Below are 12,639 nucleotides of genomic sequence, written 5' to 3'. Positions count from 1 at the left end.
AATAACACATACAATCTGGTCTAATACTATAGAATGACATAGAATTTGGTCTAGAACAGCACCCCTCTACCTCAACACTCTCCTTGAGGTTTATGTTCTCTCCCGCAACCTGCAATCAGTTAATGACCGATGACTGGTAGTGCCTACTCAGCGAGGCATGACGTCCCTTTCCAGAACCTTCAATGAACTTCCAACCTCAATCTGGACAACAGACTCCATCAATAGCTTAAAAAAAAACAGCTAAATACCCATCTTTTCCATTAACACTTAACTAACCCCTAACTTGTCTGCACACAAAAAAAATCTGCACTCAACACCTGCTCTTACAATTTCCTCCTCTTGCACTCAATTAAAAATCATGTATAGTAGCACTACTTGTATTGTTCTCTGCTTGATACATCGCTTCGCTTGCATTTCCTCAGTTGTAAACTGCTTTGGATAAAACCATCTGCTAAATGAATAAATGTAATGTACCCATAGAATGTGAATTATCATCACAAGCTATGTGTGATGTGCAATACAACTGAAGATAAGAAACAAATGATACATATTTAACGTTTTTTAATACAAGTAAAATTAAATTAAATATATACAGCCACCCACCAACCACTCCATTAAGGCCTTAAGTCACCATTACTATTTAGAAGAAGTATAATACTTGACTAAATGAATGATTTTCATTTTGTTTTTGGTTTACACCACATACTGCCTGTGTGGTCAACAGTTAAAAGCCTCCTCCTGGTCTGTGGCAAGGCACACACTTAGGCAAAGAAATTAAATAAAAATAGGTCAAGTAGAAAATGGCAGAATGTTAAGTTTTTTAATGTTCTTAACAACAAAACATTGGTCAGAAAATTAGCAAGAATGAAACAAATGCACTTCTAAGACCTCCTGTGCCACCATTTGCTTGTTTACTTTTGTTGCAGTGAACTGTTTGGGGAAAAGCTAGAAACAGGGAAATTCATCTACATAGTCTTGTACTCAAAAGGTAAAATCATGATAATTAAAGTATTTGATGTAAAATTAAAACTAACACATGTCGTGGTGTACAACATGAACATAAAATAAATAAAAGAAAAGAAAAAGAAATAAAAATCTGTCTGCAAGTTTACCCACAAGGCTTAAACATTTAAAGAAATCAAAGGGAAAAGCAAAGTTACTTTATCTATTTGTCTAATTCCCTAACCAATGATTTGTTAAGACCATTAAAAGCTTAATATTTTGCCATTTTGGGCTTGGCCCATTTTTTTTTCGCCCCAGGAGTGTACACTCCAGTCCTAATGGGACTGTGTTTATATTAGGATTGAATGAGGTGTATTGGGAACTGGGCAAACTTGAAGCTATATGATTTTACCACTAACTCACCCCGATCGAGCTAGTTCAGGGTTAGTAATAAATGAATGAGTTGAATAAGGTGAGTTGGGAGCAGGGAAAACACCAACATGTGCAGGATGGTGGTACTCCAGGACCAGGATTGAGAAACACTGAGCTACAATATCATCACATAAATGCCACCTATGTTCAACAAAAATGAGTCAGTTGCCACTTTATTAGGTACAGCTCCCATATAGCTCATTTTGCTTACTGTAGATCATTTCTTGCTATGTACAATTTGTAGTCCTCTTACACCCCCTCCATCGATGGACAGGGACCACCATAGGGGTATGGCTGACCAGATATTCTATGGTTGGTGGACCATTTTAGCATAGTAGTGACTATGAAATGGTTGTAGTATTACTGGGTGTCAGAGCTGCGGAGTATGTGTCAGGTGTAGCAGCATTGAGTAGCTGTACCTAACAAGATGGCAATGTGGTGCACATACACATTATGAGAAACAGCATATAAAACAATTACCCAGAAAAAAAAACAATCATCAGGGATAACATGCATGTTATCAAGCTGAAGTCTCTGTGGGCGAGATTCAGATACATTGTGGTGCATCACTGCAAATGCAATGCAGGCACATAGCAGCAGACACACTCCTTGTGGAGAGTTCATAACATGAGCAGTGCTCATCTACTCATGGTCAGGACATAGTCTGACCACAGGAGCCATTCACTACCACCAGACTGTCATTTGATTCCCGTTCCTCTTTTTGCGATGGCTCAGTGAGCCGTCTCTTCCTGCGTGCCAAGTCTGTAATGCTCTCGTCCACTGAAGTGGCGCTTTTTTTCTCTTCCCTTTTTCTCTTGTTTACCAGTCCTGAGTAGCCCTCTCCGATACGCCCCTCTGGTACACCAAGCGTACGCAAACACACAACAGCAGCAGCTTGTTCAGCAAATTTCTTAGATTTTTCCCTGAAAAGGGGAAAAAAAAAAGCCATTAATATGAATTACAGTTTGAAGTTCTCATAATAAAAGCTATTAATATTAATAAAGCACTAACCATAGTGTGGACCTATACTTCTTATTTGCCACCATTACCGTAGACTGGAAACATCTGTCTTGGGCACGTTGCTCCTGAAAAAGTTATGATGAATTTTTCATTTGCAGCTCCAATGTGCAGCTGTTCTGTGGGGTTTTACTGTGCTCTGGTTAAATGAAGAGTCAGAGAATGTTGATGTTCTTGTGTTCGAGTCTCACCGTTTCATATACAGGCTGCTCCAACTTTTCCTTCCGGCTCCATTCCAGCAAGTACATCTTTGGGGTGATCTGCGGTGGATACTCTCTCCTGGATCACACATACATTTTGTTGCAATGTAGGCTCTTCACACAATAGTTTACATATACAAATATTTGGAAGCTGTCTTTACTTAAGGACCAGCCAAAAATACTACTTGATTCTTCTGAAATATTTTACAGTGTAAATTCCATGTACTTAAAAATAGCAACATTTTGTGATTTTTAATATTTGGAATCAACCTTTCGAACTTGACCGCCATAGTGATGACATCTCCGTCCAGTACAGGCTGGTCTGAAAGACTGCTGCTGTTGGCATCAAGGGCTTTTTTGCAGGCCTCCAGCTCAGCCTTGGTTTTCTTGAAGAAATCAGTCATTCCAAACACCTCACTGCATGTGTCACCAACACACACAGACACTTATGTTATTGTAGCTCACATAAATGCAAAACAATTTTGGAACAAGGCCCATGAGAAAGATATCAGTTCTGGCCAAGTACAACTGCAGGAACAAGGCTGTGCTTTAGTGATGCAGCATCATCCATTGGGAAAAGAATAATAATTAAAAAAAAACTAGAACTAGGCAACATGAAAAGGTAAATAAAACTGTATTAAAGCTGCATTCACGTATTAATACAGAATTAATATTAAAACTGTATTAATGGTTTCCTAAATTAAGTAAACATCCTAGAACATGGCAACTTTAGTTGTTTAACACATCTAGATCTAAATATCAGTAAATGCAGGCTGAAATTCTGATCTATTGTCTCCAAAATGTCTTCAGTTTACACCAAAGACAAAAGAATTGGCCTTGCTGTGCCAATACTTTTAGAGGGGACTGTACATGCTATTGTGGAATGTTCTTTACCAGGGGGTCCAGTTAACTTTAGACTCTTGTTAAACACTGGGGCCTTTTAATGCAGCAGAACTGCACTTCCTTTTATAAAACATCTACATTTTTTACTAAATACGTTACCAGATTTCTTCATTGGTCTGCGCTGCATGAAGCTGTTTGCCCATCGGTGATTCCACCCTATCCCTCAACATCTGGCACAGGCAGTATTTGGTGTTGAATGTGTTGTTGTCATAGCGAACAGCCTACATACAAAAACAACACACACTATTGTGTGAGCTCTTTAATATACTGTAGCTGAAGCATGAACAGCTACAGAGCCCAAATAATAGGAGGGAAAAAAAAAAAAGTGTCTGTAAAAACATTTATTTAAGCAATTTAAAAGGCTCAGTACTCACATATTTGACATATTCTTCCATAACCTCGTCTACAGACACCATTCCCTGGCAGCGAAAAATTGAAGGGTTCCACATAGCGGCCCGAGCTAACATGACAGAGGATGCTCCTGTTGTCTCTCGAAATTGTTCGATATCATCATATGTTTTTATGAGATCAAGAGAGCCACCACTACAAAGAAAGAAAGAAAAAAAGAGAGAGAGAGAGAATGTTAACATAGTCAACATATTGAGAAGGCAATAAGAAGAAAATTGGGTCATAAACTAACTTGCTTCACTACATGTACAAGATACACAAGAACAGAACAAATCTATTCACTTTTAAAATCTATGCTTTTAAAAAAAAACAAAAAAAAACACAACTCAGAGGGTGTACATATAAGCAGATACTGACTTAGCGATCACTGGAATAGACACGTTGTTAGCTACAGCTTGAATGTAGTCACAGTGGACTGCATGTCGTGGTCTCTCCTCTTTCATCCTGAGAAACAGAGATACTGTGACTGAGCAGCTGTAAACACACCTTTCTGCAAATCTACACATACCATGTGACCACAATGTAAAACACAAGCTACCTCAAAAAATGCCATACCTGCCATGCACTGCTATTGCAGCCACCCCTGTTTTTTCAATTCTCTTCACCAAACTAATGGTTTCCTCCAGCTGATAAAGCATTGAAAGTGATTAGTACAAACACTGAAAAGCATTCTTCATTTTTAGTTTGGAATACACTATAGCCGCTTTTCCACTGAAATTACCCAGAACAATTAATCCCAGGAACTTTTTTCAAGGGACCATTTGGTTCTCCAGACCTTTGTTGTCTGCGTTTCCATCGCGGAAGAGGTACCATGAAGATTAGGCAAATTAGTCCGGTGACGTATGACTGCACGCGTCAAGCCCTTGGCGAGGATATGAAGCCTCGAAGTATGCTACAATCAAACTGATTATTGACACAAAGTAAGATGATTTTAATGATGTAATAATGTCAAATGTTTGCTCAGCTCATAAAAACACGTAGCAGGTGCTGACTGGAACACAAACCTTTGAACAATAACAATCTTCGCTCATCGCAAAGATACAAAGTTTAGAGTTTGCTGCAACCAGGCTGGTGGTTTAGTGGTTAGGATTTGGCGCTCTCACTACTACGGCCCGGGTTCAACTCCCGGTCACAGGATGAAAATTTATTTTTATCTTTGGATAAATTCGTCATGTTTTAAAAACAGTCTATTTTCTGGAATCCGATAACGACACTGCAGCAACAACAAGCATGGAGGAGATTCAAGCTGTGCTGCTGTTGATTGTGATGTATTGCTTTGCTAAAAAGGTAACTGAGAAAATGCTGGAAAAGAGACAAGCAGTAAATCGAATTCAGAATGCTGGCAACGCTAGAGTTAAAGTAAGCAAACGGATTTTATTAGCTATTGCTGAGATGACCGAGACAAGCTTCTCTCTGCACCGTTTTCCTGTATGAATAATGCCCAGCTTGCTTAACCCACTTGATATTTTTAAGTATACTTTTTCATTGCGGGTCACCTTTTCCAGTTCCTGCTGTATTTCCTCCTCTGCGTAAATACTTAATAAGGCCTGAACCTCGTCGTCGGTCCATCGGCCGTATTTTTTAAGAAACTCTATTGTGTTGATTCAAACTGAGTCAACTGTTACTGTACGCACCACAACAGACTTTTAAAAATGGATGTTGAAAAAAAAAATCCTGCGTGCACTCAACCAATCATGTTCAGTGCCCAAGTCCCACCCCCCAAAGTTCCTGGCTTTTGAAAAAGTACCACCTCCCAAGTAGGGACTTTGCGAGGGCTAAATATTTTACCCGGAACTTAATTAAACCCTGGTCCCTGTGGTAGAAACACACCAAGTACCTCCAAAAGTCTCTAGTTCCTGGAGAAAGTTCCTGCGGTAGAAAAGCGGCATAAATGGCCAAAAGTAGGTGCACACCTAACCATTTCACCTATATGTGGTTCTTCCCCATACTGTTGCAACAACACTGATTGTATAGAATGTCTTTGTATGCTGCAGTATTTCAATTTCTCTTCACCAAAAACCTGTTCCAGCTTGACAATGCCCCTGTGCACAAACAAGGTCCATGAAGACATTACCAAAGTTGGTGTGGAAGAACACAAGTGGCCTACAACCCCACTGAACACCTATGGGATGAACTGGAATTGCCAACTGCACCTCAGGCCTCCTCCCTTGCCCTGACCTCACTAATGCTCTTGTAGCTGAATGGGCAAATACCCACAGCCACACTCCAAAATCTAGTGGAAAGCCTAACCCAGAGGAGTGGAGGTTATTATAACAGCAAAAGGGGACTAAATCTGGAATGGGATTTTCAAAAAGCACATATGGGTGTGATGGTCAGATGTCCACATAATGTGTAATATGGAATCATTGATGAATTCTCTTGGCCAGCAAACCTTCTATGATGGCATCTTAAAGTAACGAAAACTGAATGCATTAAGATATTTTCAGCTCTCTGTAAGATTCTAGATTGCTTTCCACTATGTACTGTGTGCCTGTAAAAATGCTGAAAGAGAAGGGCTTTTAGACAAATCAGATTTTGTTCTCTGATATTTCCATGCAATGGTACACATCTGAACTCTGGATCTCTGTGCTTTCAGGATTTCTAGTGAAAATCCATCAGGATGAATGGGAATATTCATGGGAATAACCTACACACCTAGCAACCACATGAAACATATGTTCTTCAACTATGACTGTATTCATTAAACTACAAGAAGACAAAATTGGTCCTGTACAAGTACTCTTATTCTAAAGTAACTGATTAATGCAACCCATGAACACTTACAGTAGGAAGGATTCGGATTTTGCAGGTCACTGGTTTGGAAATTCCCCTCACCAGAGCAGTCAGAATCTGCACAGAACAACAAAGATAGTAAATGAAAACCCTTTTCGGTGATTTAAAACTCAATTATTCTAGTCAAACTCAAGGGCCACTAGCTGTGTGTTGCACTGTATCTGCAGAATCACCATTTGGATACCTACAGCCTCAATTTTTTCAGGGTCAGAAAGGAGCGCGGATCCCATTCCACCCTGCACGAGACACCAAAATCTGCCATTATCATATAAACATATCACACTAATCCAACCCAAATAATGCTTTCCATATACAGTACGTAACAGTATAGACAGTAAGACACTGAACTTAAGAAACGGAGAACTCCTCCTGAAGAATGAGGATTGGTGATGTGTGTAGTTGAAATGTAGTTCACACCTTGGTTGAGTATTCCTTTGGACAGCCCATGTTGACATCAATAGCTGCTACATCATTCTCACTGTTCAGGAATAAGACATTACATTATCTAGTAGTTCCTAAAAGGAAAGACTAGAAGAGATTTTTAAATTTTGCATATACTGAGAAACACCTGAATACAACTCACACAAGTTTGGCTACTGCCAGTGCTCTCTCTGGATCAGCTGTTCCCTGAATACACAAGAAAAATACATGAAAAATGAAAATGCATTATAACATTGCATTATAAAATACAGTTTTTAAATTTAAATATTCTACAGAGATCCATCATAAAGTCCTAAAACTAACCATCTGAAAGACAACACGGTCCTTTTCTTTACTACAAGTGCGGAACATAACCCTCTCATCAGGTGCTATAAAGTCCACTGTCTCCAAGACATCTGCCAAAGAAACAGACCAAGGACACAACCTTCAATATTTTTTTTCACTACACAAAATTAAAAAAAATAAAAAGTACTACTTAAAAACATCTTGGTATGCTGAAAATGAGAAAAAGTGCAGAAAGACTCACTATTCACAACTCTCTCACACTGAACCATTTTGAGATCAATCAGTTCCTTTAACAAAAAGACAAAAATCAGATCATACAAGAAAACAAGTGACTCCAGGCTATACAATTTTACACACATGCCAAGATGTAGTAGTATAATATTTAATCACTTTTCAAAAAGACCAATACTTTCAATAATGTATTCAGTATTTTTGTTATTTTACTGTTTTGTTTTTTACATATTTACCTCACAGTAGACAATATCTGCACCATAGTCCAATGCCAAAAGCCTCATGGGTAGAGTACCTACCCGCACCATGGGTGCTAGAATCATCTTACTGTGGAATCCCAGTTTGCCCAGTGAGGTTGCCATGATGTTACCGTCCACAAACCCTGATGATGAAAAGTCACATTTCACTCACAATCACTGGCCTGAATGCTTGACGACTAACCTGTTAAAATGGACTATGAGCTTTGATACTGGCACTGATTAAAGTTTCATGTAAAAATTCAAGTCTATTGGAAGTTATATCCTACACATGAACTTACGTTGCATCACCATTTGATACTGATTTTACAAAGACGTGGAACAAAAACAAGTACAATTTTCCAAAATAAAAGATTATTAGCAGCACAGGAAACTGCTCTGGCTCCCTTCCTTTTAAATTTTCACACCACAGATTTCAGGTATGACTCTGAGATGTGTTATCTACAAAAGTTATCAGATGCAACGGCAGTGGTGAGGTGTGTTGGACAGGAAAAGGAGGAGGAATATAGGAGATGACGTGATGGTAGACCTCCTCCATGGTGAAGACACTGAGATGATACTGACCTACAAATACCTAGGTTTGCACATTGGATGATAAGTTGGGATGGTCAGGAAACAGAGAAAGTCTGTTCAGGAAGGTCAGAGCCAACAAAATTTTCTGAGAAGGCTGAAGTCTTCACAGTCTGAACACGTACTGCATACTTTCTAGGAGTCAGCAGTGTCAAGTATCATCCTCTATTCTGCTGTGTGCTGGGGTAACAGTTAAAATTAAAAAGAGACCAAAAAGGAGAGTTCTGAAGTGGTATATATAAAATAATAATAATAATAATAATAATAATAATAATAATAATAATAATAATAAATGCACTTTTCTTCACCATCTGTAGCGAAATTCTATAGTATATACTATATTATACGTGTATGGTTACTAATCTGTTACTATGAACAGTTTTTCAGTCCCCCTTCACCAACTTCTAAGAATAGTGCAGCAATAATAATATCCTGTCTGCTGTAGTCCTGTAGTGTTTCCTGTAGTGATCAATTGTACACTGACACAAGTGTAACTGACGTGTAGCTTCTATCGGCATGTGCCTGTAGCCGGTTAGCTGTTAGCTAATTACCATTTGTAACATTCGGGCAGTTTGGCATGTCCCAACATGCATTATGCATTTTGTAAGCTAGTAATAAATTCCGTGGCCTTATTAGACAGCAAAGAATAAATTTCAATAAACTCACCTTCATCAAAAGCACAGTTCAGTGTTTACAGCGCCAATGGTAACGCATGTGGTCAAATTCAAGTTCCTGGTTGCGTCATCAACAAGCGACAAGGCATTTGACCACATTTATAGGTGACGTATTCGCTTACTACAGTGGCAAGAAAAAGTATGTGAACCTTTTGGAATTTCATGGTTTTCTGCATAAGTTTGTCATAAAATGTGATCTGATCTTCATCTAAGTCAAGGGTATTGACAAATATGATGTGCCTAAAATAATAACACAAAATAAATTCTGATCCCTCATGTCTTTATTAAACACACTCATTCAGCATTCAAAATGGCAGTGGAAAAAGTAAATGAACCCATAGAATTAATAACTGGTTGACCCCCCTTGGCAGCAATAACCTCAACCAGGTACTTCCTGTAGCTGTGGATCAGACCTGCACACCATTCAGGAGGAATTTTAGCCATTTCTTCCTGGCAGAACTGCTTCAGCTCTGTCATATTCTTTGGACGTCTCATGTGTATGGCTTTCTTCAAGTCATCCCATAGCATCTCTATTGGGTTGAGGTCTGGGCTCTGACTTGGCCACTCCAAAAGGCAGATTTTGTTTTTCTGAAGCCATTCTGTTGTGGACTTGCTCCGGTATTTTGGGTTGTTGTCCTGTTGCATCACCCAACTTCTACACAGTTTCAACTGACGTACAGACATTCTCACATTATCCTGAAAAATTGTCTGATATACTTGGGATTTCATCTTCCCCTCAATGATTGCAAGCTGGCCAGGCCCTGATGCAGCAAAGCAGGCCCAAATCATGATGTTTCCTCCACCATACTTTACGGTTGGGATGATGTTTTCATTATGATATGCCATGCCCTTTCTATGCCAGATGTAGTGCTGTGTGGTTTTTCCAAACAGTTCAATCTTAGTTTCATCAGTCCACAAAACATTTTGCCAATACCGCTGTGGAGTGTCAATGTGCTCTTTTGCAAACTTCAGCACGCAGAAATGTTCTTTTTAGTAAGCAGTGGCTTCCTTCGTGGTGTCCTGCCATAGACACCCTGCTTGTTCAATGTTTTGTAGACTCATGAACAGAGATGTTAGCCAGTTCCAATGATGCCTTCAAATCTTTGGCTGTCATTCGGGGTTGTTTCTTTACCTCACTGATGAGTCTTCGATGTGCTCTTGGTGTCATTTTGACTAGGCACCCAATTCTTGGTGGAGTAGCAACAGTCCCAAAGTGTCTCCATTTGTAAAATGTTTGCCTAACTGTAGACTGGTGAATTTCTAAAGTCTTAAAAATCACTTTGTGACCCTTGCCAGCTTTATGTAAATCAACAATTCTTGATCATAGATCCTCTGAAAGCTGTTTTTGGCGAGGCATGGCTCACATAAGCATGTGCTTCTTGTGCAGAGCAAACTCCAAAAGTTTGAGGGGTTTTTATCAGTCAAAGTAGCTGTAGTCCACAGCTCCAAACTCATTTTCTTAACGAGACTCCAGGTGTGCAAAAAAAAAAATTTTTTTTTTTAATTTTTAAAAAAAAGCTTTTTTGAGGTCATTAACTCAAGGGTTCACATACTTTTTTCACAAGCACTATGAGTTTTTTTTGGTTGTTCTCAATAAAGACATGAAAGATCAGAATTTATTTTGTGTTATTATTTTAGACACATTATATTTGTCAATACCCTTGACTTAGATGAAGATCAGATCACATTTTATGACAAATTTATGCAGAAAACCATGAAATTCCAAAAGGTTCAAATACTTTTTCTTGCCACTGTATATAGAATATCCAAATAGCACGATGGCATAAAATATTATATACATAAATGTAGACTTTTTAACCCCCCCCCCCTTTACTATATTCAGAAATTAATTAAAATTTTCTCAGAAGCTCTTACAAAAATGAAAAATCAAAAAGCATTAAAATTGTTTGAACTTCTTAAAACATATCATTTATATATTATATAAATTATTGTTTTTGTTGTTGTTATTAAATTATTATTTATATATTCCCTATCTGTTTTGAATTTGTTGTTCTGATGGGTTGAGCCTTCCATCTCAGTTTCTTGTAGAAATTTGACAATTTATGCCATTTTGTTGTTAATCATATTTGGTATTCAACAACTTTTTTTTTTTTAAATAGTATGATGGGCTTCGTTTTTTTGTCTGTTGTGGCAGAGGAATAATGGCTGAAGTGTCAGACTGAGTTGCTGTTTACCTGTAATTTTTGGACCTATGTGAATATATGAGGGCCAATGAGTAATATAATTTATGGTCCAATTTATATTAATTTAAATGTTATTTTATAGAACAATCCATTGGCATACCATTTGATTACAAGCGTACCATACATTACAAAATTAATAAGCTAGCAGTAATAAAAAATAATTAAATATGCGTAATAATTTAATTTAACCTCTGATTTATAGACCCTCAAAATCTTTGGACTATTCACATGTGGGTATTCACACAGGCATGTATGGCAGCTAAATTGAGTGAACATGTACAGTATATTGTATTATATTTATTAAATTATATAATATTGATTTTATTGTACTTTTATTTTTCTGTCTGAGAGACCTGCACAATAATTCCTATTGTGTGGCAAATCAAGTATTCTATCTATCTTTTGAAATAATTGTTTTCAGACAACCAAACCAGTTGCCATTTTTACAACATGTATTATGATTATGTTTGGACTAGCAGAGTCTAATCTGATCTTTACACTGGCATATTATAGCACACTACATGTTCTGACAAGCTTGATCACTTAAATGAGCCTTATCATAAAGGTCATTAAGGTTTCTACCAACAGAGACTTAGCAACAGAGAATGAGTAGGGTCATAAAAATGATTAAGGCTACAGAATATACGTTAAGAGCTTGGAATCACCAGACTGCTTTAGATGTCTTGTTTGGACATAAATTAGGAGTCAGCATGGACATATTTCTGAGTCGTTTTCTCTGTGTATGGCTGGCTTCTGGTGACACTCTCATAACTGTATATTTGAAGTACACATAATTTGCCTTTAAGGTAAAATTGTAATTCCTAGCAATGTATTCTAGATCCTAAGAAAATAAATAAAATGTGTTACACTCTGAAAATTAGCTAATATAATTTAACCCATTGGTGGTCAAGATTTGCATAACTATCTTCTTGTTTTGGGGTTCATGCTCAGTCTTAGGTGTGACTCTGCAAGGCCTTCCTGCCACAGTAAACCTGCAAGAGGACAGTCCATCTGGAACTGAAGTCTTCTGCTTTAAGATTGGGCTTTCCACAGGGCTACTCAACTCTAATCCTCTGACTAATGATTTCATGGTGTATATGATGAATTCAACACATGCCAAGGTTCTCTTGATTAATCATAGCATTCTCAGTTGGGGTGATTCATTTTCAGAACATCTAATACAAGAATAATTTAATTATTGAACTGCATGTATCTGTTGAGAAATATATGTGTGAAATATATTATGGTTTAATCCTATTTTAGTATTTCAGTTAAACTATAG

At 37.8% G+C, this 12,639-nt stretch overlaps 1 protein-coding gene across 3 annotated transcripts; it reads right to left on the bottom strand.

Annotated features, from left to right (window-relative positions):
• Positions 1-806: 806 nt before the first annotated feature.
• On the bottom strand, positions 807-10,792 carry dus2 (dihydrouridine synthase 2). 3 transcript variants are annotated; one of them, XM_053641082.1, is made up of 17 exons: positions 9,146-10,792; positions 8,474-8,659; positions 7,889-8,034; positions 7,663-7,708; positions 7,440-7,531; positions 7,279-7,322; positions 7,113-7,173; positions 6,884-6,931; positions 6,687-6,752; positions 4,458-4,528; positions 4,260-4,346; positions 3,869-4,037; positions 3,594-3,715; positions 2,862-3,008; positions 2,583-2,670; positions 2,386-2,459; positions 807-2,297 (listed from the first exon to the last, which is right to left on the bottom strand). In XM_053641082.1, exons 3-17 carry the CDS (start codon positions 8,012-8,014, stop codon positions 2,027-2,029), a joined length of 1,512 nt encoding a protein of 503 aa, XP_053497057.1. In that variant the 5' UTR covers positions 8,015-8,034; positions 8,474-8,659; positions 9,146-10,792; the 3' UTR covers positions 807-2,026. The 3 variants fall into 3 exon arrangements, with proteins under 3 accessions (XP_053497057.1, XP_053497058.1, XP_053497059.1); XM_053641083.1 differs by lacking the exon at positions 8,474-8,659; XM_053641084.1 differs by lacking the exons at positions 8,474-8,659; positions 9,146-10,792 and having other exon boundaries at positions 7,889-8,433.
• Positions 10,793-12,639: the final 1,847 nt, after the last annotated feature.

This window comes from Ictalurus furcatus, chromosome 14 (genome assembly GCF_023375685.1).
Source record: "Ictalurus furcatus strain D&B chromosome 14, Billie_1.0, whole genome shotgun sequence".
Classification (NCBI taxonomy): domain Eukaryota; kingdom Metazoa; phylum Chordata; class Actinopteri; order Siluriformes; family Ictaluridae; genus Ictalurus; species Ictalurus furcatus.
This window is presented reverse-complemented; position numbering and strand designations above follow the sequence as displayed.

Coding starts and splice junctions, on each gene's coding strand:
- dus2 (XM_053641082.1), bottom strand. CDS start 8,014: ATGGCAACCTCACTGGGCAAACTGGGATTCCACAGTAAGATGATTCTA. Junction 7,532..7,662: donor GTGTGAGAGAGTTGTGAATA/GTGAGTCTTTCT, acceptor TTTCTTTGGCAG/ATGTCTTGGAGACAGTGGAC. Junction 7,174..7,278: donor CTGGCAGTAGCCAAACTTGT/GTGAGTTGTATT, acceptor ATTCCTGAACAG/TGAGAATGATGTAGCAGCTA.